This window comes from Telopea speciosissima, chromosome 7, assembly GCF_018873765.1.
Source record: "Telopea speciosissima isolate NSW1024214 ecotype Mountain lineage chromosome 7, Tspe_v1, whole genome shotgun sequence".
In the NCBI taxonomy this organism is placed as follows: domain Eukaryota; kingdom Viridiplantae; phylum Streptophyta; class Magnoliopsida; order Proteales; family Proteaceae; genus Telopea; species Telopea speciosissima.
Genome location: NC_057922.1, coordinates 55754747 through 55782643, shown reverse-complemented (window position 1 = coordinate 55782643; position 27897 = coordinate 55754747). Strand labels below are relative to the sequence as shown.

The 27897-nt window shown below is 38.2% G+C and overlaps 1 protein-coding gene and 2 long non-coding RNA genes across 6 annotated transcripts; 2 read left to right on the top strand and 1 right to left on the bottom strand.

The window, feature by feature from the left end:
- On the top strand, positions 1-21704 carry LOC122668058. The gene is made up of 3 exons (XR_006333896.1): positions 1-192; positions 8205-8211; positions 21694-21704. It is a non-coding gene; the product is annotated as an uncharacterized LOC122668058 (long non-coding RNA).
- LOC122668057 lies at positions 16789-17307 on the top strand. The gene is made up of 3 exons (XR_006333895.1): positions 16789-16855; positions 16960-17167; positions 17273-17307. It is a non-coding gene; the product is annotated as an uncharacterized LOC122668057 (long non-coding RNA).
- On the bottom strand, positions 20512-25543 carry LOC122668056 (probable polygalacturonase). Of its 4 annotated transcripts, none has more exons than XM_043864597.1 (6): positions 25395-25543; positions 23415-23732; positions 22684-22804; positions 22400-22574; positions 22220-22290; positions 20512-21649 (listed from the first exon to the last, which is right to left on the bottom strand). In XM_043864597.1, exons 1-6 carry the CDS (start codon positions 25425-25427, stop codon positions 20976-20978), a joined length of 1392 nt encoding a protein of 463 aa, XP_043720532.1. In that variant the 5' UTR covers positions 25428-25543; the 3' UTR covers positions 20512-20975. The 4 variants fall into 4 exon arrangements, with proteins under 4 accessions (XP_043720532.1, XP_043720533.1, XP_043720535.1 ...); XM_043864598.1 differs by lacking the exon at positions 25395-25543 and adding an exon at positions 25032-25367; XM_043864600.1 differs by lacking the exon at positions 25395-25543 and adding an exon at positions 25028-25081.
- Between the last annotated feature and the right edge of the window lie 2354 nt (positions 25544-27897).

Below are 27897 nucleotides of genomic sequence, written 5' to 3'. Positions count from 1 at the left end.
CTACAAATTTTTATTTTTGGACTCCTGCAGTGGCATTGCCTATGTATCTATTAGCAGTGTTGCTTGAGAAATTCAAAAGCAGGTCTGTTCTTGCTTCTGTGAGGTCTCAGAGTGGAAGATCAAGGGCGTTAGATCCCCATGAATGATACTTTTTTAAAACTTTTTGGTGGATTCACATCTTAGTCTCTATTGGTCGCAAGTGGAGAAGAAGATGAGTTCGTACCCCACCGTTTTTCCGATTTCGGGAACAAGTTTACTAAACACCCCAAAAACTGTTCTTGTTGTTTCTTAGTACAGAAACAGCAAAAAGGTTATCAAATAGTGCCTTCATTTTTAGCCCTCTGGAACGGTTTCCTACTTTTCGACTAAAATGAACTTCAATTTTATCCATTTCAAGAAATGGGAATGAGTTTTCTAACTTGTTTTAGGGTCACTTTGGTATTATTTTATTTTTTCCTATTTAACAAAATCATTAAGGAAAACCATTTTTTTATTAAAAAAAACCTAAAATCATTTGGTAACTACTAGACATAAGCTCTCTTTGGTATCATTTTTACTTTTATTTATGGCCTATTTAAAAAAATCATTAATGAATACCATTTTCGATTAAAAAAAGAAAATTGTTTGGTAAACATGAGACATAATAGAGTATGGAATGAGAAACTATTTAGTAACTACGTAGGCGTAAATAATTTCTGGGAAAAGGTCCAAACCATGGAAAAGTTACATGCCCAAAACCCATATATAGTTTAAGTAGTAGGTGAGGGGATTCTTCCATCTCAGTTCCTTCATGTAAGGTCAGTCTATAGGGTGTAGCTAACCAGAGTAGAAATGCTTGATACAATCATACAACATATATAGTTTTAGCTAACATAAGGTCTAAATAAGCCTTAACCAATGTCGGATATGCATCTCCCAAGGCTACACAACTTCCACCCCAAGTGGAGCATCCTGTTGGTCAAGCGAAGCATCTCGGGGGTTAGGTGAGAGTATACAATACATCCAAAAGAGAGAATGGGATGTTCCCACACTCCCTAGAGCCCTTAATAAACTAACAAGCTGATGTGCAAGGGTCTAAGAATGGAAAAAAAAAAAAAAAAAAATCACAAAACATCACCTTTGAATCGAAGGAAAATGAAACAAAATGATGAGCACATTTATGTGTGAAATCTTAGGATATAAAGCATTCATTTTACCACATTGAACAGTGCTACTCGGGTATTTTTTGTCATTTTTCAGGTTTAGGGGCATTTTGGTCAAAGTGGAGAATACATGTCTAATTGGACCGCCAAACGCTAGATTACAAGGTTGAAGACTTCAGTCGGGTTAGCTTTCCAATGCGCAACATCGGAAGTCACTTGATTAGAGCCGATTCGAGTTTAGAAGAAGAAGAAGAGAGAGAAAATCAAGCATAGGGGCATAACGGTAATTTTGGAGAATCAAGAATCTTTCAAAAGATATCGGATATTGGGATCATATTGTCTGGAATTTAAAATGGTGTAACTTTAATTCTCGGGTTAGTTCCATCTGGACCTAGGATAAAAAGATATAGCCCAAAAACGATTCTTAGTGAAGTTGGAATTTAAGATAAAAAAATATAATAAAAAAATGAGAAAAATATCTTTTCTCTCTAATCTCTCTCCTAACTCTCTCGGATTCTCTCTCGGATTGTATTTCTTTTATTTTGGTAAATTCGGTTTCTATATCTTCTCTCTCCCACATCCTCTTAAATTTCCTCATTTCTCCTATCTCCTTGCCATCTCCCTTTCACGAGCTCTCTCCCCCATATAAAACCCATCTTGATCGCACTCCAGCGGCTCTCTCCCTTCAGTCCTTCGTTTTTTCTTTTTCATTTTTAATTTTCTATTCTAGAATGATAATAGCAGTAGTACCGTTCCTCTTCGTTATACCCGATCTTTCATCCTCTTCTTTTTATTTTCAGTTTTTAGATCTTATGTAATTAGGTTATCATATGTAATTTTTTTTTTTTTTAGAATCATTGTTAGGATAAATTTTATTTCCCCATCCCTTCGATCATATGTGTAATCTTCATTATACACTTTGGTAATTTGTTCTTCAATATTGGATGTGGCTTCAAGTGACGGAATCATCTTCATTGGAGTTATTCGAATCAGCTAAGTTCTTCTTCTTATAAATTTTAGTTTTAATAATTTCTATGTCTTTTTCTCCATCAATCCTTCCTTCCCTCTTCATTGCTTTCATGGCTAGCTAAAACCTCTCCTTTTGGGAGTGGGTGAAACCATGAGAGAAGGAAGAATTGATGGCTAGCATTGTCTATGTGATTAATGGACATGATCAATATTGGACTTACGATGGATGACCGCCCACAGTTTGTATGTCATTCCAAGGGGAACTATATACATGTTCGTTAGCCGTATCCATTATGACACCATTATGTTCATTTATTTTTTTTTTTGTTTACATTGTATGTTGTATGAGCACTGTTTTCATAGGATATGTTAGTCGTATATGAGCCGTGCCGCATATCTTATAGACTTAGGCCGTATGCATGCTTTGCCCTAATATGCTAGTCATTGATCTACCCTAATTCTCATGGTGGAACTCATTCCCAAGTGACTTTCTTATTTTTAATTCATCCATTCCCTTATCAGTTGCCCTAGTTTCTATTTTTAATTTGTTATCTTGGTAATTTAGTTGCTTCTATATTTGCTAGTTTCCATAATTAGTAATTTCTATATATAGGTTGTTTCCATATTTGATAAGTTGTACACTTCGCGTTAATTAAAAGTGAAAATTTATTCAAGGTTGACCTCCTCGTGTTCGACCTGTAGCTACGATTGACCAGTACGCTTGCGGTTATTATTTTAAACTCAAACAAGTTTTTGGCGCCGTTGCCGGGGAGGTGATGCTTGTTTAGTTTCCAATTTTAATTGATTCGTAGTGTTTTCAAAAAAAAAAAAAAAAAAAAAAAAATTTTAAAAAAAATCTAAAAGAAAAAAAAAAAAAAAAGAGCTTTGTGCTTTAAATTTCGGATTGTGACTTTTGTATGCTTGTTTGGGAGAGGAATTTTAAGAACCGGATAGAACGAGTTGAGATTCCAACTATGGGTGAGGAAGGAGAGAGGCAACCTATGACCCTTAGGGACCGCTTTTATCCCGCACGGGCTGCACAACCCTCATGCATTCGCTTACCCGCAGCCCAAGGAAACAATTATGAGCTTAAATCTAATTTCATTAGTATGTTGCCTCACTTTCATGGGGTAACTAATGAAGATGCATATTTGTTTCTTAGGGAGTTTGAGGAGGTATGTGTGCTCATTAAAATGCAACAATTGACTGATGATGCGGTTAAGTTAAGATTCATCCCCTTTGCACTTAAGGATCAAGCTAAAAAGTGGCTCTATGGTTTGCCTAGAGACTCAATAACTACATGGGATCAATTTATAGTTGTCTTCCTAAAGAAGTTCTTTCCCTTGCATAAGACCAATAGGATTAGGAATGATATTCTACAGTTCAGACACAGGCCAAACGAATCCTTCTCTAAATTCATGGAGAGATTCAACAATCTTCTTTAAGAGTGTCCTCACCATGGCCTAGATACTTGGCATCTGTGCCAAATCATTTATGAGGGTATAGATTATCAAACCAAGGAGTTGGTGGAATCCATGTGCCCAACTGGATTCACATCATTCACCGATGAAAATCAAGCTTGGGAGTTTTTGGTTGACTTAGCAAACAAGACCAGAGAGTGGGAATCCACTCAAGAAAATGAAAACTCCGGTGAGGGATTTTTGGTAGAGGGAACTGTAGCCAAAGAGGCTCAGTTGGACAGTCTTATTAGAAGACTGGAAGCCATAGTGACCAAGGGACCTTCCCTGATAAATCAGGTTTGTCAGACCACCCCTTTGTGTAGTGGATACCAATCCTCATCACATGTGATGGATGAGTGCCATAATAGGTGTAGTGGGCATGGAAGCTATGAGAGTGTGCATGTAATGAACAATACTTATAGTGGAACCTATAATCCTGGGTGGAGAAATCACCCTAACTTCTCATGGAACCAAGATCCCAATCAAGTTGGTTCATCTACATTCCAGCCTCCAATCCAAGGTCAGTTTGCTCCCCAGCAGACTAACCCTAGATTTGTCTCCCCTCCCAATAATCTAACCCCAATGATGAATCAGCAACCACCTAAATTTTTGAAAAATAGTGATGAGTCTACTAGGTTAAATTCCCTTGAGAAGAGTATGGAGCTCCTCATGAGCACATTCCTAACCAGCCAACATAACATGGAGAGGCAAATCTCTCAACTGGCCAATACTCTCCATGAAAGGGAAAAGGGTAAGGTGGCAAGTCAACCAGATCCGAACCCTGGGACCTCTATGCCCTATCCACCTCACACTCAATTGAACTCTATCCATCAGAGTCCACACCACTCAGAACCCTCTAGTCAATGTAATGCCATATATGCTCTGAGGAGTGGACGTGAGAACCAACAAGAGACTCCAATTCAGCCAACTCCTTTAACTTCTGAGCCTCCTATTGATGCTGTGAATGTTCTCCATCCATCACCCATTGTAAGTGCCCCACATGATCCTCCCATAGTTGTGAATGACCAGCCCCCTGTCCAAGGTTCGTCTGATGAACCTATAGTGGTTAGTGAAGAGAAACATGAAGAGCCACCTGAGAAGAATTATGTCTCTAAGGCTCCATTTCCCAATAGGCTTAAAAGCAACAAGAATGATGCAATAACTGAAAAAGTTTTAAATGTCTTAAAAAGTGTGCAAGTTAACATCCCTCTTTTAGATGCTATTTCCCAGGTACCTACCTATGCAAAGGTCCTCAAGGACTTGTGTACTCAGAAAAGAAAAATCAATGTACCTAAGAAAGTCTTCCTGACTGCCAATGTGAGCTCAGTTTTGTCACAACAGATAGTGGCTAAGTATAAGGATCCTGGTTGCCCAACTATCTCATGTATGATTGGTAACACTAGAATTGACCATGCCCTTCTTGATCTAGGAGCTAGTGTCAATTTATTGTCATATTCAGTGTACCAACAATTAGGGTTAGGAGACCTTAAGCCTACATCTGTCACATTACAATTGGCAGATAGATCAGTCAAGACTCCCAAGGGAGTAATTGAGGATGTGTTATTAAAGGTTGGGGAATTTCTTTTTCCCGTGGATTTCATAGTCCTAGATATCCAACTTGTGACCAATATCAAAGGTCAAATCCCAATTATCCTTGGTAGACCTTTCTTAGCTACTAGCAATGCTCTGATCAATTGTAGGAATGGTCTGATGAGGCTGTCTTTTGAGAATGCATCTCGTGATTTTAATGTCTTTCGATTGGGAAAGCAACCATGCTTAGATGAAGACGTGCATCTAATTTTTGAACCACCTGATTTGGTTACAACTGCTCTTAACACAGGTATTAATCAATGTCTAAAGGATTTGCCTCAATCCAAGTATGGGGGAGAACCTTCTAAATTGTGGACCAAGCCACCACCTGTTGAGCCAGATGGTAATCTGTCTACTTCTCTTCCCAAGTCACCACCAGTGGAACCGCCTGAAAAGGAACAAGAGGTATTGTCCCAACAACACAATGGAGGCTCTGTAATATTTGATCCAGGTAAGGGTACACACTCTACAATCTCTAGCACATCTTTTAATTCCTCTCTCATACCACTTTCTTCACCACATTCTTACGAGGTCAAGGATTTCCATGCACCTCCTTATTTTGAGCCACCATGATCATATCCGGTACGCCCCCTCTTCTTTGTCCTTATTTTTATTTTTTTTTCATGCATTGAGGACACTGCATCATTTAAGTATGGGGGGGATTTCATTGAATTGTAGTCTTTACTTTGGTTTGAGTGCGAGTGTGTAGCCTCTTTAGTTTACTTTTCTGAAAGACTTTGAGAGCATCCAAAATACCCTACACTTTGAAGTAATAAAAAATTCCACACTAAGGAGGGAATTGAAATATACTGATCAAAGGGATTTTAAATTCTTTGAAAGTACGCTATCTACTGAGAGAGCCGATTTTGTTAGTCATCCTGTTTACACGAGTTTTGGCTAGGTGCTAAGGTTGAACCATGATATACTTGCATGATATAGTTGATTGCCAAGAAAAAAAAATTATTTACTCTTTGATCCAGTCTTGGCTTGTAGCCTATTTGGTTTGAGTAAGTAAGCCCGAGGGGTGTTTTACACCTAATTCCTTAAAGCCGTCTGGTTTGAGAGTAATTGGCTAAAAGCTCGCTACAAGAGCCACCTAGAAAGCTTAAGAAGTCAAGACATTGCACGGATTGGAGTAATATGTGCTGAAAAAAAAAAAAAAGAAGAAGTTTGAACTCATGCTGCATCAATGTCTAAAGCCACAATGTGGCAATCAAATGATATATGCACTGAGAATCTATTCCAACACTACTTAGTAACTTGGGTGTCTGGTGCAAGCCCTGCATGTCATTCAAGCCAATTGTAGTGGAGGGAAACTTGAGTTCAATACTTGAAAATGTATGGCAAAGTGAAATCGAAGTGAAATTGAAAGTGTGCATATGTTTAAAGGTTCTACCAAGGTTCCGAGCTGAAATCTTTTGTAGCCTTGATGACCTACTCGATCTAATCTCAAGGAAAAACAGTGTGACTCACCCGACCCCAAACCTCCCTAAGTTAGATGTATGATAATTCTCCAACTCAGAGTGGGATAATAAAGTTCAAGTGTGGGGGAATATCTAGAAAATCTCAAAGTAAATTATCTTGGGGTTGCATTCCTTATCTTAGCTATAGTATGGATTTACAAATTGAATTTTGTGTGTATATTCACTGCAAACACTCACGAGACACAACTCGTCCACTAGGGGTAACCTAGGGGTTTAAAGGCTTGTTGCACATGCTAAATGCAACCGTGATTCCTACGAAAGTGAGTTAGGATTTTTGCATTCTAGATTAGTTTTTGTTTTGTTTACTTGAGGACAAGTAACATTCAAGTGTGGGGGAATCTGATGAGCACATTTATGTGTGAAATCTTAGGATATAAAGCATTCATTTTACCACATTGAACAATGTTACTCGGGTATTTTTTATCATTTTTCAGGTTTAGGGGCATTTTGATTAAAGTGGAGAATACATGTCTAATTGGACCGCCAAACGCTAGATTACAAGGTTGAAGACTTCAGTCGGGTTAGCTTTCCAATGCGCAACATCGGAAGTCACTTGATTAGAGCCAATTCGAGTTTAGAAGAAGAAGAAGAGAGAAAAATCAAGCATAGGGGCATAACGATAATTTTGGAGAATCAAGAATCTTTCAAAAGATATCGGATATTGGGATCATATTGTCTTAAATTTAAAATGGTGTAACTTTAATTCTCGGGTTAGTTCCATCTGGACCTAGGATAAAAAGATATAGCCCAAAAACGATTCTTAGTGAAGTTGGAATTTAAGATAAAAAAATATAATAAAAAAAATGAGAAAAATATCTTTTCTCTCTAATCTCTCTCCTAACTCTCTCGGATTCTCTCTCGGATTGTATTTCTTTTATTTTGGTAAATTCGGTTTCTATATCTTCTCTCTCCCACTTCCTCTTAAATTTCCTCATCTCTCCTATCTCCTTGCCATCTCCCTTTCACGAGCTCTCTCCCCCATATAAAACCCATCTTGACCCCACTCCAGCGGCTCTCTCTCTTTAGTCCTTTGTTTTTTCTTTTTCATTTTTAATTTTCTATTCTAGAATGATAATAGCAGTAGTACCGTTCCTCTTCGTTATACCCGATCTTTCATCCTCTTCTTTTTATTTTTAGTTTTTAGATCTTATGTAATTAGGTTATCATATGTAATTTTTTTTTTTTTTAGAATCATTGTTAGGATAAATTTTATTTCCCCATCCCTTCGATCATATGTGTAATCTTCATTATACACTTTGGTAATTTGTTCTTCAATATTGGATGTGGCTTCAAGTGATGGGATTCAAGTGACGGAATCATCTTCATTGGAGTTATTCGAATCAGCTAAGTTCTTCTTCTTATAAATTTTAGTTTTAATAATTTCTATGTCTTTTTCTCCATCAATCCTTCCTTCCCTCTTCATTGCTTTCATGGCTAGCTAAACCTCTCCTTTTGGGAGTGGTTGAAACCATGAGAGAAGGAAGAATTGATGGCTAGCATTGTCTATGTGATTAATGGACATGATCAATATTGGACTTACGATGGATGACCGCCCACAGCTTGTATGTCATTCCAAGGGGAACTATATACATGTTCGTTAGCCGTATCCATTGTGACACCATTATGTTCATGTATTTTTTTTTTGTTTACATTGTATGTTATATGAGCACTGTTTTCATAGGATATGTTAGCCGTATATGAGTCGTGCCGCATATCTTATAGACTTAGGCCGTATGCATGCTTTGCCCTAATATGCTAGTCATTGATCTGCCCTAATTCTCATGGTGGAACTCATTCCCAAGTGACTTTCTTATTTTTAATTCATCCATTCCCTTAGCAGTTGCCTTAGTTTCTATTTTTAATTTGTTATCTTGGTAATTTAGTTTCTTCTATATTTGCTAGTTTCCATAATTAGTAGTTTCTATATATAGGTTGTTTCCATATTTGGTAAGTTGTATACTTCACGTTAATTAAAAGTGAAAATTTATTCAAGGTTGACCTCCTCGTGTTCGACCCGTAGCTACGATTGACCCGTACGCTTGCGGTTATTATTTTAAACTCAAACACAAAACATAATTGAAAACTCGGGATTAACAGTGAAAGACCTCGAGTCGACATCGAACCATGGTCATGTCGACATCGGCATGTCGAGGATTTGAACTCGATGCCAAGTGGTTCATTGTCGAACATAACATCCCTATTGTCGAAGTCCAATTGATATTCAAATAAAAGCCTTCGATGTCGACAGCATCCTCACTCGATGTTGATGGATCCCGTTTCAATGTCGATCAACAGCAACTCGATGTCCACGTACTGCTGTAATCTCATAGACCATCATTGATGGTGAGGCATCATCATCCATTTTTACTGGGAACTCCGGACTTTGTAGGTGGGCCCTAGCTAATAATTGCCCAGGCACCAACATATCTCCTCAACCTCCACCAGCATATGATGATGCCAAAGTTGATGGAAATCAAAATGAAGAATGGATGGATAAGCTATGATTTTACATCGGCGGAGTTAGGGGTTTCATAGTGGGATTTTGGGCAGTTTGGAGCACTTTATTTTTCAAGAAATCTTGGAGGATTGCCTACTTTCAGTTTTTGTCATCTTATATTGAATGAGGAGGTAGCGTTTGCAGAATTAAGAAGCTGGAGCTGATCAAAGGAAACAAAACTTCAAGGCCTTGAAGAAATTGAACGATGCCATCTCTATTGCCTGCGTGTCTTATTACCATGAGATCGAGACAATAAATAAAAAGTACATAAGAGAGTTTTTTATTTTCCCCCTCTTTGTTCTCTTCTTTTCTTTTCCTCATCATAGGAATGTGTCTAGTAGGGGTTGTTGGCATATATCTATGTAAGCAAGAATGCTACGTCTTGGTTTATGTTGTAAGTTTTAATTTTGAATCAATAAGATAGTGGTGGTACGTACAGCTTATTTTACACAAATTTACTGAAAATGCCAAGATAAATTTTGTGATACAATATTAATGGGTCCCCAAATTTGAGACATGATGAAATACATGGTTGGTATCTTCTTCTCATTTTAAAATTCAGATTTATCCAGTTAATAGCAGATCACTTGGAGTGTCAGTCCACTCTTCTAGAACAACTTAGGTCATTGCATGAGCCTTTGGCAGCAGCAAAGAAGGCTGGTCCATACATGGCCCAAGCATTGATATACATGGCCTTTACTTTCTATCTTGGTTTAAACCCCCCACCCCTTTTTTTTTATTGTGTAGCAATTAGGATACTCGCGGATTAGTGGAACAATCTTATTCAAATAATTAAGCTATCTAGGTGAACTCAACGGAAACTTTTTACTAGTAGGACTGGTTCAAGTTTGAAAACAGCCTCTACGAAAGCATGGGTAAGGTTGCGTACATTATGATCTTTCTCAGACCCCGCAATGGCAGAATCGTCTTACATAGGGTACGCCCTTTTTTTTCTCTAATCCCAATATATATAATGATAATGATCTCAATTAATTGTTAACCTTAGCAATTGCATAGAAAAGAGAATAAACAAGACTAACAAAATGAGAGGAAGCGGTTATGTAGATTTCTTCGTCAAACACTATGGATTCAAGTACAAGATTGAGTCTCTTGTATGTAATTTAATGTTCAATGACTCCTTTTATTTATTACTTAAATTATTTGTTCAAGATTTCAAGTTGCTAAAGGAAGTTCTAACGTGATCGTACTGATAGGTTTTAGTGAAGGTCCTCTGGATACATCTTTGTTTTTTAATGGGTTTTGCTAACCTCACAAACGTTGCTCGCCAAATCACCACTCAATCAGGGCAAAATCATATGGGATCTGGAAAAGAAGGGTAGGCAGGATGAAAGTTATTTTTCCTGGCAAGTGATTGGAAAATAAGGCTCGTTGTTCTTGTGAGGTTAACAATTTTCATCTGCAAGTTCATGGCTTGGAAGGAATTTCTAATATTCAGTTGGCTTCTAATTGTCGAGAGGTTATCCAATGTCTCAACAACCCAACAAGTCCTTTTCTAATGTTGAGGCCTATCATATCATTGAAGACATCTTCCATCTCTCAAACCAATTTTTGTCCAGTAATTTTTTCTTTGTTCCTAGGGATGGAAATGCTATTGCATATTCCTTAGCTCAGAAGGCTCTGTCGTTGACTCTCTAACATGTAAGACAGAATGACCTATTTCTACTCCTTGGCTTCATGGACTCTGTAAAAATGAAGCCTTGTATCCCCAGTGAGCCCCACTGTGCACACATGGGCGTTGTTACGCCGCACGATGCGCACAGCAGCGCCCCCAATACTGGGGGCGATAAAGATCCGTATCACACAGCTGACCGATGTGTAAACCACGTGTGAAGTAGCGGGTTGGACCCACTCGAGTTTCATAAGAAACGATGACTCAATTTCAGTTCACTGGGCCCTACGGACACAAATTGATCTTTTTTCCTTTTCGGGGCAATTACTATCACTACCCTACACTTAGCCTATATTTATTAAAACTATCCTATCTTAAACTTCTTTTCTTATACTACCCTGCTTTTAAACTTTTACATGTCCTTCTACCTTCATGTTTTTAAATACCCAGATTGCCCTTCCTTTTCACCAAGTAACCTGCTAATCTATCTAACCTACCATTCATCTTCTAATTTTTACTATTTTTGTCATTGAAATAGTAAAAAATGAGAGCACTCACCCAAATCTTCTCTCTCTCGTTTTTTATTCCATTTTGTTTTTTTTTCTTCAATTTTTCTATTTAATTAATTTTTTATTCAACATTTCATCCTCATCGTTTTTCTTTGAACAGATCATGGTTCTAAGTATTGGTATCGTATCGCCCGTATCGGGCAATACGTACTGATTTTTCTAGTCACCGATACCAATACCGATATCATATAGATAGCACGGTACGGACAAAGGGTAAAATGATCAAAAAACTCATTTTTAAAGGAGATTCAAGGGTAATTTTGCCCGATACCACCGATCCAGGTCAATATCGTATCGATTTTGTAGGTTACCGATATCCATTCTGATACTGTGCACTAAACCATGAAACAGATCGACTCTCTTCAAAGCACCCAACTTCTCTCTCTCTTCCTATTTTTATTCAATTTACTTTTTACTATTTTTTAAGAGAGTTGACCTGTTCCATGGTTTTAGTGCACGGTATCAGAACGGATATCGGTAACCTACAAAACCGATATAATATTGATATGGTATCGGCCTAGATCGGCTGTATCGGTCAAAATTACCCATAAATCTCCTTAAAAAATGAGTTTTCTAACCATTTTACCCCTTGTTGTACCGTGCTACCGATACAGTATCGACATGGTATCGATATCAATGACTAGCAAAACTGGTACCAGACGATACGATATCGATACTTAGAACCATGATCTGTTCGAAGAAAAACGATGAGGATGAAATGTTGAATAGAAAATTACTTAAATAGAAAAATTGAAGAAAAAACGAATGGAATAAAAAACAGGAGAGAAAAGAAGCGGGCGGGTGCTTTCATTTTTACTATTTTAATGACAAAAATAGTAAAAAATAGAAGATGAATGGTAGGTGAAATAGAATAGCAGGTTACTAGGTGAAAAGGAAGGACAATCTGGGTATTTAAAAACATGAGGGTAGAAGGAGATGTAAAAGTTTAAAAGCAAGGTAGTTTCACAAGAAAAGTTTAAGATAGGGTAGTTTTAATAAATATAAGCTAAATGAAGAATAGTGATAGTAATTGCCCCATCTTTTTAACCACCGGGTTTTTCTAACCTAAAGAAAATAATCTTACAGATTTCTCACCAGCTGATGGGAACAAGTCAAATAGAATCTAAGCCTTGGAAAGGGTAAAAAGATCGATAAGCATTATTTGTTTGGACTGTAAACAACTTTTCAGCAGTGTGTTTTAGTTTTTTATGTTGTTTAAGGTCTCCATTCACGGATCTTTAGCCCCTCAATTTATCTGCCCCTCAATTTTCTCAATTCCGGTGATATTTTTCCCTCCAGTCACGCATAGAATTCAACCACTGGGTAACTTCCACCAAACTTCCATCAGCATCACAGGCACAGCTGACCGCACTATGAACCACGGTTCAAGTACTGAAGTCGCCATTGAAAGTCCTAAAGAGGTAGTACTGGTAAGGCCCAGTGAAGTAGCGGGTTGGACCCACCCGGTCCTCCGCTTGGCCTCGCGACCATGCCTACAAAAGGAAGAGAATTTGAATACAGCTCAACTCTTGACTTGGTGAATAGCATTGATCTTTCATACAATCATCTATCTGGAAAGATTCCAGATAGGATAACAAAGCTGGAGGGATTGGGTTCCTTGAACTTATCAATGAATCATTTGACAGGAAAGATCCCGGAGAAGATTGGGGATTTGCGAAATCTGGAAACCCTTGACCTTTCCAGAAACCAACTTTCTGGTGAGATTCCTCCAACCATATCTTCTTTAACTTTCTTGAGCCACTTGAACCTCTCACATAACAATTTATCTGGGAAAATTCCAGTAAGTAACCAGATCCAGACCATCATTGATGGTGATGCATCATCATCCATTTATTCTGGCCGGGAACTCCGGACTTTGTGGGTTGTCCCTATCTAATAATTGCCCAGACACCAACATATCTCCTCCAGCAGATGATGATGCCAAAGTTGATGGAGATCATCAAAATGAAGAATGGATGGATATGCTATGGTTTTACATTGGCAGCGTTATGGGTTTCATTGTGGGATTTTGGGCTGTTTGGGGCACTTTATTTTTCAAGAAATCTTGGAGGATTGCCTACTTTCGGTTTTTGTCATATTATATTGAATGAGGAGGTAGCATTTGCAGAATTAAGAAGTTAATTGGAGCTGATCAAAAATGAAACAAAACTTCAGTGCCTTAAAGAAATTGATTGCTGCCATCTCCACTGCTGGTCTTACCATGAGAGACAATAAATAAAAGGTGCGTTCCGTCCATCCTTTAGTGTGTGTGTGTGTATTTCCTATTTGAAACATAACAGTGTTTTTTTTTCCCTTTTTCCTCTCCTGTTATGTTCTTTTTCTTTTCCTCATCATACGAATATGTGTCTAGGGGTTGCAATATATCTGTATAAGCAGGAATGCTATATGCCTTGGTTTATGTTGTAAGTTTTAATTTTGAATCAATAAGATTGTGGTGGTACATACAACTTATTTTACACAAATTTACTCCTACCAAAATAGCTACTAAGCGTTTACTGAAAATGCCAAGTTAAAAATTGTGTGACACAATATTGGAACCCCAAATTTGAGACCTGATGAAATACATGGTATCTTCTTCTCACTAAAAAAAAATTGGATTTATCCAATAAACATGTTACATGAGAGAAATCAAGGTACATGTACTGCACTTCACTTCTTAGTGCTACAATGAGAATATAGAAAGTTCAATAATCATACTTCATAAGTGCAGAAATCTGGGAGTAAAAATTAAGTATTCATCTTTAAGGATAATAGTATAGTATGATTTAGGAGCTTCAGATTTCAGAACCAACTGACAAAAAGCCTGGCTTTGCCCAACTTCCATGTACATGGAGAAGGCATCCTAAAATCATCTCAAAAAATTCAGAAGTAATAACGATTCAGTTGATGTGTGACCCATCATACTTCTCACTCCTTACTATCAGTACAGAGAAACCTAGCAGAGTCATTGCAAATTATTATAGGAGGCTTTCATCTCCTAAAGGTTTAAAATGCCCTAGTAGTTGATAAAATTCTATCAAGAATTACAAACAGCAGCAGAAAGACCAGCTTCCAATCAGTTCTGTTATGCACCTCTCAAACATTACAGATCAATTCTAGCCTTGTATGGACAGACACACATAATTTGAAAAGCCGTTTCGTTTTGGTGTCTCGACCAGGTTGACACAACCAAAACCTTGAAATTTCGTTGAAACATTGTATTTTTTTTCCTAGAGTTTTTCTTGGCCATTTCTGAGTACAAAACGCCAACAAGAGCAAAATACCGAAACGAAATGATCGAAATAACTCAAATTTTGATGAAACGGTGCATTTTTTAGACCGCATTGAGCGAGATTCCAAAACAAAATTTCCAAACTTCCAGTCAAAACTGTCTGTTTTGGGTTTCAATGTTTCGTATGATGTTTCATTTCCCGGGGGATTTCAAAATTACCAAAATATTCGAAATTCCGGCAAAATTTCGCCAAGTTTTTGAACTATGCAGACACTGTAAATGAAACCCATTTTCTAATCCAACCATAATATGGTCATCTTCTTCTTTGTCCTATTCTGCTTCAAAATCATCTTCCAAAGCGCTTATACTAAGCACCAATATCCCAATGGATTCGAGAGTCCACCTATAAGGAATTCAAGAGCCTTGCCTAGCCTCGATAAAAGCCAATAAGGAGTATACAAAATAGTTTATCACAAAAGAACACAAAATATATAGAAGGGATAATAAAAGCCACCTTTTCTTGATTCGTGGCAGAGCAATGTCACAGGAATAATCATTAGTTAGGACTTACGAGCATACCAACAACCTCATCCACATGAGTCATAGTAAAACCTGAGCTAAGAAAAGAAAAACATATGGGTTGATTTACTTCTAAGCTAATCCTAACCATTTATTGTTTTACTAGCCATTAACCTATTACTTCTTGTAACAATGTCGTCGTTACCTCGAATAAAACCTAACCAGAGGAAGAAGATTCTCGATGGATTCACTTTCCCTCCCGGCAAAAGATTCTCTCTCTCTCTCTCTCTCTCTCTCTGAAAAACTTCTTATATTTTTTTTTGGATTACGGGAAAAATCGAGCTTTTGTCCAACTCTAAAGTCTGGAACGAAGGAATCAGGCCTAATTAGTTTACAAAACCGAAATCAGGGTTTGGATCGGAATCGGAATGGGCTTGGATGGGTTCAGAACTTCAAATTGGCCTTAGAATTGGTACATACCAGGCATCTAAGGTTTTTCTGTACAGAATAACCTTGAGTCGGTCTATTTTTATAACATTGTACAGGATGAACCATCAAATTATTTCAAGGTTGCATATGGTTTGCTATAATGATCTAAAGTTTGAACTTGAACTGGCTCATGTTCATGGTTATTGTCTAATTTGGTTTTTAAACCTAATTTATAAATGGGAAAAAGAGCGCTGTCTGGTTGCATATATCCTGCACCCAGATATATGAATGCTCAAAATTACAATCCTGTCCCATCCGTGTTCATAAATTAAAGACAACAAGAAATACAACACACCGTGTCTGGTTGGTTTTCAGTAGTCTTGTTAGTGACCTTATATTTTGAACTGTTGAAAAAACCATTGAAAAATATGTACTACAAGATAGGTCGGCTGTTTTAGGGCTTCAAATTTGAGACATCAACATAACACGTGGTAAAAATCAAGGTGTATATATTCCCTGTCCGGTCTTTGGTTCCTCTTCTTTTTGCCTATAAAATAAAGGGAAAGAGAAAACACTTTTTGGTGAATCAATGCTATTTTATGTTAGGGAGACGGTCCTAATCAAGCGGCATAGGGTATCGCAACAATGAGGTAATTTCACATGAGGAGGAGAGGGATAGACAATGAAATGTTAGCGTACCCTATCCCAACCAGTTCAGTGAATCTTTTTTCTTAATTTTATTTGGGTTTTTTTTTCACGTATCGTCCCTGAGGTTTGACGTAATTATGGAAAAATCCCTCACTTTTCAAAAATGCTCTGTGCTTCCCTGAGGTTCTTCACTGTTAACATATTCCCCCGTTCTGTTACTCTAAGACTAACAATGTTAAAAGTATGGGATAAAGTGACAAAAATACCCTTCTAAGAAAAAAAACCTGCAACTCATCTTCTTCATTTAACACTTCTTCAATTCCAGCCATCTCTCTCTGTGATGCCATTAGCCATTAGCCATTAGCCATTGGTCATGAGTGGCTTTGGTGAGAAGGTGAACTTCCAAACCCCAAGAAGCTTTCTCACAGCATTCAAATCCGATCTAAAAGAGACATTCTTCCCAGACGATCCATTTTCGGCAATTCAAGAACGAATCACAGCCGCTAGGTCGGACGAAGAAGGCCTTCCAATACTTCATCCCTGTCTTCTAGTGGCTTCCCAATTACAATTTCCACCTCTTCTGCTACGACCTCCTTGACCTCCTTGCCGGAATCACCATTGCCAGTCTTGCCATCCCTCAAGGGATTAGCTACACTAACTCCCTAACATTCCTCCTATCGGCCTTTGTAAGTTACAATTCTCTTCTTTATCTCTACTTCAGCTTCTCTAGATCATGATTGGAAGTAATTTATAGATCAAATTCCTTTTTTTATTTTTTTTTTGGTTGTAGATTCAAGCTTTGTGCCTCCTCTGGTTTATGCCATTTTCGGTAGTTCAAGAGATCTCACCGTGGGGACTGTTGCTGCTGCGCCATTGCTCCTCGCTTCAAATATTAGAGATTTAATATCCGCCACAAACGACCCTACATTGTATCTTGGATTGATTTTTACATGCGCTTTCTTCACCGAAAATTTTCAATTGGCTTTAGGGATTTTCAGGTTCAGACTTCAGACACAGAGAAAATTTCAATTTTGGACAGTGGAATGTGCCCTAATAACTTCCCTTTATTTATTTATGAAGTTATGGAATGGTTTGATTTGCAGATTAGGATTTTTGATACATTTCTTGTCTCATTCAACCGTTATTGGATTTATGGGAGGAACTGCAATGATCAATATTCTGCAACAATTAAAAGGGATATTTGGTTTGACTCATTTCACATCCAAAACCGATGTAATCACTGTTATGAAATCAGTCTTCAGCAAAAGGAAGGAGGTTTGGGTTCTTCGATTCTTGAACCAACAACCTACATCTATTTGGTGTTCAAGAGCTTGAACCGATCTGGGCGGAGAAGTTGCATGTCCAACAATGGTGGTCCAAGAACCGATCTGGGCGGAGGAGTTGTAGGTGAAAGATTAAACTCTAATCGATTCAGGTGATAGTGATTCTTCCTTGAGGGCACGATTGGGGAAGATGACCAGGAGGAACGAAGGCAAAGGAGTAGATGAGATTTGCGATTTCCCCCCAAATTTCAAACCCTAAATGCAAAGGGTAGAATGGTTTTCATTCCCAACTAGGAGGGTTATTTTTATCACTTCATCTCATACTTTTAACGTTGTTAGTCCTGTACTAACAAAAAGGAGAAATATGTTTTTTTTTTTTTTTTTTGGAGACAGGAGGGGTATCCGAAAGGAGAAATATGTTAACTGTTAAGAACCTCAGGGGGCACGTAGCATTTTTTAAAACTGAGGGATTTTTCCATAATTACATCAAACCGCAAGAGGGGTATGTGAAAAAAACCCATTTTATTTTTTGGAATATGGTTTAGTGTTGCTAGGTTTATTAGAGACCAAATTGCACCTAAAGTAACCCCAACTTTGGGTGAAAAAGGGTTCCGCTAGTAAAGGATTAGGAATTTGGATAGATGTTGAGGACCTTTCGTGAATGGTTACTGCAGGGAAGTCCAAAAGAGTGGCCGTGGGATCTGTTTGATTTACTTTTATCCTTTAACAAATATTATGTCTCTTTACCCAAATAAAAAACAAATATTATGTCTAAATTGAACGGGATCAATGGTGGTAGAGACCAATGTGAACAGTTTTTATTGCTTAGTTTAAGTTTCCTTTTCCATAAAAAAATAAAACTCTCTCTCTTTTTTATCAGGGCATCAACTTCTATGGTTATTCTTACCAAAAAGAACACTTCTATGGTTTTTTTTTGGTAAAAAGAACACTTCTATGGTTAATATGCCAAAGTTTGAGCGAATTCAAGCGTAGTTTTAGTTCACAATGTCGGATCAGGCATAGATACCTCTACGATACCGGTATGTATAAAATGATATCAATCCAAAACGGCCAAAAATTCAAACAAGGCCATCGTTTTCAACCAATACCAATAATACGTATCAGTATTGTATCAATATTAGTCAAGACCGACACCAATATAGATCGATCGATCCAATATCTAAAACTATGAATACAAGTGTTAGAGGATCAAATTTGACAGATGATTAATACACAGTATTGAGGGTGAATCTTGATGCAATGGTTAGATTACTTCATTGTGACCAAGTGGTCACGGGTTTGAATCTCTAAAAACAGCCTCTTTGCAAAGCCTAGGTAAGGCTACAAACTCCATATTAACATTATTTGGAACCAATTAAGAAGTGGTCAGATATTGATCCAATCCACTAGTAAATTCCTTGTCCTGATTATTGAATGAATTCCTATGGATGGACTTGTTACATGTTAACAACCAACAATCAAGGAAGAAAATAAATGAGAAAACAACAAAAAAAGTACACAAAATTTGGGTCCCTCAGGCATGTGTTTGTTGTTCAGTCCATTATTGCAAGTGAAGGTGAAGATACAAAGCACACAAACACTGGTTTACTAAACGCACATGAGACTGCCAGCGGTGTTGGAGGACCACAACCATGAAGAAGCCAGTCAACTCTTCAATTATGTTACATATGTATTGATGAGAAGATCATGCACAGCCTTCTTCTTGTTTGTCAAATTTTTTTCTCTGAATCAAAGTACTTTTTTTCTGAAACGGTCCAAAATAAACACCGATGATCATAAACCAAATGGAGTGAATGAAGGCCGGAGCAGTCAGCCAGTAGCTGAGTGGTCAGACACTTAAATATTGGGCTTAGAAGATCAGCGTCTACTAGCGATAAACACTTGATCCGATAGACCAACAATTGAAATCAGAGCCAAGGTCGCAAGTTCAAATCACTAGGCAAACGCTGAAGGAGGTTTCTTCGGCCTGATCTAAAAGACCTACGATTGATATCAGATCCAATATCACAAATTCAAATCACTCGCCGAGGCAAGGGGGTTCTTAGGCCTAGAAGATCAGATTTATAAACTTAAGTGCCCACAGAGAATCCTTTCAATTTTGTGTGATATTTTCTTTCCAAAAGAAATTTCACCATTCTCTCTCCAAATTTACTATTTCAATTGTTCTCTATATAAGAGAACTTTTTTCTCTAATCCCTACAAACTGAGAGCCAGTTACATAGCCTTCACCTTGCTGATGTAAAATCACAGATGGTGCAGTCACGGAACAACCAGGACCCGACCATCTCATCAACCACCTCGCCGTTTCCTACCACAGAGAAAAATCCTTCTCATTCTGTGTGATAATTCTCTTTCAAATTGTATTCTTTCATTCTCTTTCCAAATGTACTATATCCATTCTTTCATTATTTTCATCTGTATCACAGTAATTTTGTAAAGTTCTTTGTTATATAAGAAAACCTTCTTCCCTCTAGTCGGAACAAAACGGAGAGAACCAACAACAAGGCCTCCACCTTGTTATCTATAACCATAGGTGGTATGGTCACAGAACAACTAGGACCCAACCACTGGAATGGTCCTTAACTTTCATGTGGATTCATTATTTTTGTCGTCTCGTGTCTTCCATGGCTTCCTCTGCCACTGTGTTTTCGCATGTGTCGGCGTTCAGCTCCAATCAATATTAATTGAAGGTGTTAACAGTTAACACACTTGAATGCTTGGAATTGTTTCTTTGCACACTAGCAGTTCCATAAGATTACCAATCACTCATCTTGTTCGTTTCAATAACCTGAAAATGAGTTGATGGCACCTGCAAATTTCTAAATCAAATGTGCATGCAGAAATCCAAGACCTCCACTTCATAGACCACTTTCTTCCAGCATCACATTGAGGCTTCCTAATGGGTCTGTCGGTCACCTGTACAGACGAGATATCCTTGTACAGAAAGCATCCCTTGAAATTTCAATCCGAGAATGACAGAGAACATAAAAAGAACAACAAAGAGTACACATATACACAAGAAAGAAGAAAAGAGAGAATAACTCATCAACCTCAGCAACCCTTTATTCCAATCACAACGTTCTACCTGGACACTACTTGGGCTGCTCCACCCTGGCCCAACAGCCACTATCCCTCTTGCACAACAGAGCCAATGTAGGATCATGTAACATGTACAACAATATAAGAATAAATGATTATATTAAAGAGAAAACAGAAAGCATGTAGTGCTAACAATCTCAGTCACTTGAGCTACAATTCCTACCAAAACTTTCCTTACACAAGAATGAAGAAATGAGACTGTACACATAAGTAGCTGATAAGGCATGACACCAGCTTCAATATAGTTTCGGTGTATGATGAGAGTATAGGCGAAAATTGAACAACTGAAGGTTCAGAATCTGGATTTTATTTGGAAAGAATTCAACTGAATTCAAGAAGGAACTGAATGGGTTTCTCTCTCGTTGTACAGGAGCTGCAACGAAGTATTTGCAAAGTGAAAATCTCACAAGGCTGCAGCATAACCATCAGAAGGTGCCAGGGAAAAGCAGGCAGATGAAGAATTTGAATAAGAGCTCTTGAGATCCGGACATGGTTCTGGGAACACTGAATCAGAAAATCCCAATACATTTGAACAGTACCATGAAGCAGATGTGCCAGAAGTCATTAAAAAAGAGACATTGAAAAGACAGATGGAGGTGAAGGGAGACTCTTGAATTCCTTCAAGATCTCCAGCAACATTGATGTTTGTGCCAACAATGTTTTTCAAGGTGATGCGATCAATAACTGGCAGAGCATTTGGATCAAACTTGTCATCCGGGTGGGATCCAAATTGCCCTGTGGCTTTGAGTGCCTTGTAGACATTTTCCATTTCTAAATATGACAAAAAGATGTCTTTTATATAACCGCCTCTGCCCTTGGTAGTCTTGAATGCAATACCAGTGAAGGAATTATGTATGTGCAGACCCTCCACAATGATGTCAGAGATGCCACCAGACATCTCACTACCAAAAGCCAGGGCAGAACCTGTAGAACCTTGAAGGTGAGTCCCTCTGATGTGAACATTCCTGGTCGATCTTCCATAGGCAATGCCATACTCATCCCAACCACTCTTAAATGAAATAGCATCATAACCCACGCTAATACTGGAGTCCTCAATGCACACATTGTCGGAAGAATCTAATAAATAAAAAAAAAAGAGAGATTCAAGAACCTTAAATGAGAATAAAATGCTACATCTATTTAAAACAGCAGGAAACAGCAAATAACTTGAAAAGCAGATTTAATTTTGCAGATGTGTATAAACAGGAGGTACATAATACTCATCCCGTTTCAAGGGCTATTCTATCTATCCATCATTCAAAAAATTCCATGGTAGATATGTATAGAATGAAGATGCTTCAAGTCCATTCTGTAATACTAAAAAAATTAGAGATTAAATCATACGGCTATATGGAAAGATTACAAACTCAGATTGTTGGGAACTATGCGATATAAATTTCATGGAAAATGCAATCGTATTTTGACAGATGCCCTATATTTACATGAGGAAGGTATGGTGACAATCCAGTAAGTTCCATAAAATCACCACCTCTGAGTGCTCATATGGCAAAAAGGAGGATTGGACAGGTATACTAAACACATGGCTAATCTAGTAGCTTGCCATCACAGAAAGAAGGGTCATTCATGAGTAATCAAGGAGTACGAATAGACAAAAATACACTACTGGAAGAGTTTAGCATCACAAACCTGGAACTATACCAACAGTGTGGGGAGATTCAGGTGGAGCATGAATAGTAATATTTTGCACTTGCACATTGCTGCATAAAGGTAATAAAAATATGACTCAGAGCTTCCCTTCCACAAATAACTATTGGAAATTACAAAATTGGAAAAGAATGTGAACTCAGCAGAATATATGCAGTGTACCTGCAATAAACTGGATGGATGTTCCAGGCAGGGGAATTCAAGAATGTGAGATTCGAAACTACAACATCCTTGCAGCCAATATATTCCACAAGATGAGGACGGCTATAGTTTAAAGAATGAGAACTGAATGACTCCCACCATACAGATCCCTGCCCATCTATAGTTCCATTATCACCTGGTACATTTAATAAAACAAAGATTGTTATATGGGAGAGAGAATTAACATGCCTAAAGTGAAACAAAAATTAGCAACGGTGCAGAAGGAATGAAGCAAATTTCCTTGCCTGTTATCACCACATCTGTTAAGTTATATCCAGTTATCAAGCTGCGATATCTTCCACCTGGGAGTTCAACTCCTCGACCATATGATGGCAAGGGATCAATGATATCCCAGTGAGCAGCATTCTGCAAGGGAAGAGGATACAAAAAGAGAGAGATAAATACCTTGAGGACTTGAATTTAAAAGAAACAGAGTACGACCAATATACGTTGATATTAAGACATGCATTTACACCTACTCTAGACAGCAGATGGTGGTACTTGGGGAAACTGAACAGGAAAAGGGACAGACAAACATAAGCATTTTAAGTTGAGTCACCAAAATGCTCAACCGAATTGAAGCATCTGACAAAGCCTAGAGATCTTGAATTTAAAAGTAAATACATGCTACAAATAAGAAACATGAAATATCATAATTTGGTCTGTCTAACCATCAAGAATATATCCAAACGTCAATAGTTTGACTCAATAACGTGCTGAGGCCTCTATGGAGCCAAAGGAACAACTAAGAGCCACACAGAATATTACATCTTTCCAAGGAGGTGGGGAGCTAATTCAGTCTTTCATTAAAAGGGGATTTCATAGTCAATGGTCCATAAGCTTGTAAGCTAATCCTCTTCTGTTTTCCCTATTCAGAATTCCTTCTTTGATATTATTCTTCCTGGCTATCAGAGAAAAGGAAGGGGGGTCACTTAAAGAAAGGGAAAACAAGAGAAGAATTAGACGGAATGAAGACCTGTGATCCAAGAATGAAGGCACCTCTTTCCAAGAAAAGCGTGAGGTGACTAGTGAGGTTGAAGCTTCCCGTAAGCCACCTGCCTGATGGTACATAGAGCTGAGCACCTCCTTTGTCAGCAAAAGACTTGAGATAGAAGATGGCATTTTGAAAGGCAATCGTATTCACTGTTTTCCCATCCCCAACTGCACCAAACTCTAAGATGGATACACTATGAGGTCTAGGATCCAAAGTTCTCTTGTTATCACACTGTCCACCACTCCATCCTCCCTCAATTACACCAGCAGTTGCTAATACCATAAACAAAAGCAGTGCCACCTGAAAAGAAGACAGAGTAGATTTAAGGAGGAAAAACAAAACCAATACCAATTCTTAGTACAGTTTGTCAATCGATGCAGAAAAGAAAAACAACAAAAGGGGAAATTCCACTAAAAACACAATTACGACATATTCAATGGTTAACCAAAAATTAGGATCGTCAACAAAATTAGCAGGAAAGAAAACTACAGCAAATCAAAGAAGCATGGAGAATATTTGGGAAAACACTAAACATGCTTTATCTCTAAAAGAACGACAGATTAGAGAGAGAATAGGAGTAATTCAAAGAAGTAATAGAAATGTCCAGAGTGCATTCAATAAGATTTGCAAAAACTAATAAAAAAATCTCAGTTAAAGTATACTCATGCCACTGAGAAAACAGAGGTTGGTTCACCAAAAACATTAACAGGGCCACCAGAAGACATGATCACAACAACTTCACACAATGCAAGGAAGTTGAAGCTAAATTGACAGAGTAATGGACGTCATAAATATTTGAGAAGGAAAAAAAAAAAAAACAATCTTTTGCTAAAGGAACAGGACAAAAAATTGCTAAAGCTCCCTGGAATCAAAGCAAAACTGTGAAACTTAACCACATAATTCAATGAGGAAGAAAATTGTGATCCTGGTTAAGACTTAAACTGAGGAATATTAAGTAGACAATGCAATGGACAAAGATGAATTCATTATCAAAACAATACAAGATTTTAGGACTACTGCTTTGTAAACAAGAAAGCGAAAACCTAATGATGTTAAGATTTTTAACTAAGCAGGAAGAATGAGAACCGTGACAGAGGTCAAAAGTCCCAACTTACCCACGGAAAAGCAGAAACTTGATCACAAGCACGACATCCATATCAAGGATCACCGTAAGTAAGCAGTAACTACTACAAAATAAAAACTAAGATCCAAAACCCACCTGGAAAATCACTATCAGAAGACAAAAAAAAACATATCTACAGCACCTGCAAAACCAGATTACAGAACTAACCCCTAACTCCATCCCGCCGCGCCTCGAAATAAAATTTTAATAGTGAAAAATGTTCAACAAAAGCAGATTCTAAATTAGAGAGCGGTTCATGATTTAAGGCACAGAGTAGCATCTTCAGAAATTACTTATGGTATCAAATTCTACAATACCACAACAATTGAGAGGAGAGGAGAGCAAACTGAAGAAAAAGAGATCAGTGTGAAGATTTGTCAAATACCCAAGTCGCAAAATTTTATGGAGTCAACCAAGAAAACCCAGTGAAGAATAGTATGAAGAAAACAAAAAAAAAAAAATAACAACGTACTTACTAGCCTCTTCATTAGCTTATGCCCTTCTTCAACACCTTGGGCAGCAGCCACTCCAATGGAACTGCAACCGAAAGAGGAATCAAAAAAGAAGGGAAGAAGAAGAAGCAGAAAGAAAGAGAAAAGCTTGGGTATATGTATATATGTACAGAGTCAAGTTGTCATCTGAATGAGAGATAAAAAATAAGGGAAGGAAGGAAGTAGTGAACGGTAACAAAATAATAGTGGAGAGTTGGAAAATGGAAGAGGCCAGCTCTTCAATGTCTCTAATTCAGACACAAACACACACAGCCCACCACCTTAATAGGCCAAATCAAAATTAGAAAGACAGCAAAGAGAATAAGTACTTAAAATAATAATAATTACCGCTAATTGCTCAATTGTTCTTCCTATAAACATAGTATTAAATTGTCAACCAAAACGTCTGTCTCCGACAGTAAATTCGCTTGAAACGTTCTTCCATCACATTCAAAAATCACAGTTGTGTTCTCATCTTCTCTGTCTGAAGGAAAATTGTGAGAAGAGAGAGAGAGAGACCTGGTGGGTTTTTCTTCTTTTTGAAACGGCTATCCACTTTAATTTCAATTACAATTATTGAATAGCATTAAGAGAGGTGGAAAATCACGACAAAGGAACAGGAAGAAGGCAAGAATGGATTTTTATTGACTGTGTCTGTAATTGAGGGAAGTAATGAAAGGGTTTTGTATAATGAGATTAGAAAGTGGGGAAGACGACGAAAGATAGAACCCAGAAAAAATAAAAGGGTAAAAAATGGGAATGAACGAATGAATTAATAAAGAAAAGAGAAAGAGGAAGAAGAGAGAAGATGACTGGAGAAGGGAATTGAGTGAATAGTAGAAGGAGAAGAAGAAGTGTATTGGAGGATGAGGTGTTGCATGGGGTTTCGAGACGCATGTGGTTTGCCAGGGAGAGTGGGGCCCACACCAATCATGTCCTGAATGCTAGCCTGGCATCACTCACCTTAATAAGAGGACCCTCCAATCCAGGGTCCCACCTTTTACTACCTCCTGCCGTGATATCTATTGCAAATTTGCTGTCCACGTGTCGTTGGAGACTCTGGAAATCTGGACCCCACCATTCCAATTCCACCGCTGCAACCGCATAATCGGAATGGGTAGGGCCCCTCCATGGGCCGCATCTGGCGCCCAACGTCCCAAACCAGACTTGACTGTGCGTGCATGCGTGTATCTGGTGTAATTTGTCTGGTGTCACAGCCTGATTGGACGCACAATCATTTCATTGTCCTCATCTCTCTCTGTGTTTGTGTGTCGTGTAATGCTAATATTTGCTTACCTTTATGATTAATAAATAGTTTTGGACGATAATACATAATAGCAACCGTCAATCATCAGCGTAGTCAGTATCAAAAGGGTAAATAAATAAATGATTAATCCCCTATACTTAGTCTTAACTTATATTTACTTAGCACAAATAATTAGGGATGTCAGGAATAAAATAGAACCATATCAGCGACCAAAACTGATACAAACCAATTTGACTCTCCTCCAGCCGTGGCGGGAGCGAGAGGGTCCAACCCAGCAAAACAATGGTGGGTTTTTTTTTTTGGATGAAGAAAACAAAGGTGGTTTTGATCATTTCACAAGTGGAATCAAAATGGGACCCTATGAAATGGACTTGGATCTTGTGCAGCTGTGCCGGGAGCTGCACTGTGTAATTCGAAAACCACCCCAAATACAGGGGGGAGGTGGTCATTTCACATGTGGGGTCCAGGATGGACCCACCTGTGAAATGACCACCTTACCCCTATTTTTGCTGTCGTTTAACGGTGCTGCACAGGTGCAGCTCCCACCACGGCTGCATAAGATCTGTTTCCCTATGAAATGACCATATCCCCTATTTTTGGGTGTTTTTGCTGGGATAGACCCTCCAACTCCTGCCATGTTTGGAGGAGAGCCTGATCTGATACAAACACGAAAAATTATATTAAAAAAGAGGGAAAAATGCTACCTGGTTGTGTGCGATCGTGTGAAATGACCATTGCAATCTATGGAAAGGCAAAAATCCCTGAAGGCATGGTAGTCATTGTGCACGACCATGTGTCTAGATGCAAAAGTCATGTGCCTTCACGACCAAGTAGCATTCTCTTTCCCATCAAAATAAAAAAGAAGTGTTCTTTGTCTAGGAGCATGGCTCCTGCACTTTGTGTGAGACCCAATCAATGCCTTCATTTTGTTCAATCTATGGGGGGGGTGGTAGGGAGGTCATTTTATTCATTTATTGGGAGAGTAAAGAGACCGACACAAGGGTGTAGGCATTGGAGCCATGCTCTTGGACAAAGAACTTTCTTCCAAAAAACTTATGTTTTTTTTTTCATAATTGCTTATATTTATATGCATGGTAAACCGAAATTGAACCTACTTGAGCCCAATACCGAACCGACAAAAGCTCGATAGAAAATCGAAATAAATCGAAACCAAAGTCGAAACCAAGTCGTCCTTTATTGAGCCTTCTTCGGTTTGGCCTAGTCCAACACAATCGAAATCGGATTGAACCGACCGTTTGACACCCCTAAGTACAAAGAGTTTTCACGCAGCTCTTGTGGAAACCTTCCACGTCACATCAATCATGGTGTGGAAAATGATTTCGTTGATAAACAATCCACATGGTTAGAGAATAGAGAATATCGATGTGGAGCCCGTAGGGTTAGGATATAAGAGGGCATGGTCAAACATGCCCACATGGTGCGCATGGGCATCCATTTCTCTTGTGAAATTCTCATGGATTCTTGCCCTCCAATCAACTCTATTCGAGGTCATACTTGATACACGAACTAAACTATGCATGTATTTCCTCACCACTTCTCCTAGGGTCATTCTAGGTCCGTCCT

What these genes read in the sequence shown, in the direction of transcription:
- LOC122668056 (XM_043864597.1), bottom strand. Translation starts at nt 25,427, where the DNA reads ATGTTTATAGGAAGAACAATTGAGCAATTAGCG. An exon ending in GAACAATTGAGCAATTAGCG is followed by an intron (nt 23,733 to 25,394) that starts GTAATTATTATT and finishes TCTTCTTTTCAG; the next exon opens with GTGGCACTGCTTTTGTTTAT. An exon ending in CCTTCATTCTTGGATCACAG is followed by an intron (nt 22,805 to 23,414) that starts GTCTTCATTCCG and finishes CTTCCCTTGCAG; the next exon opens with AATGCTGCTCACTGGGATAT.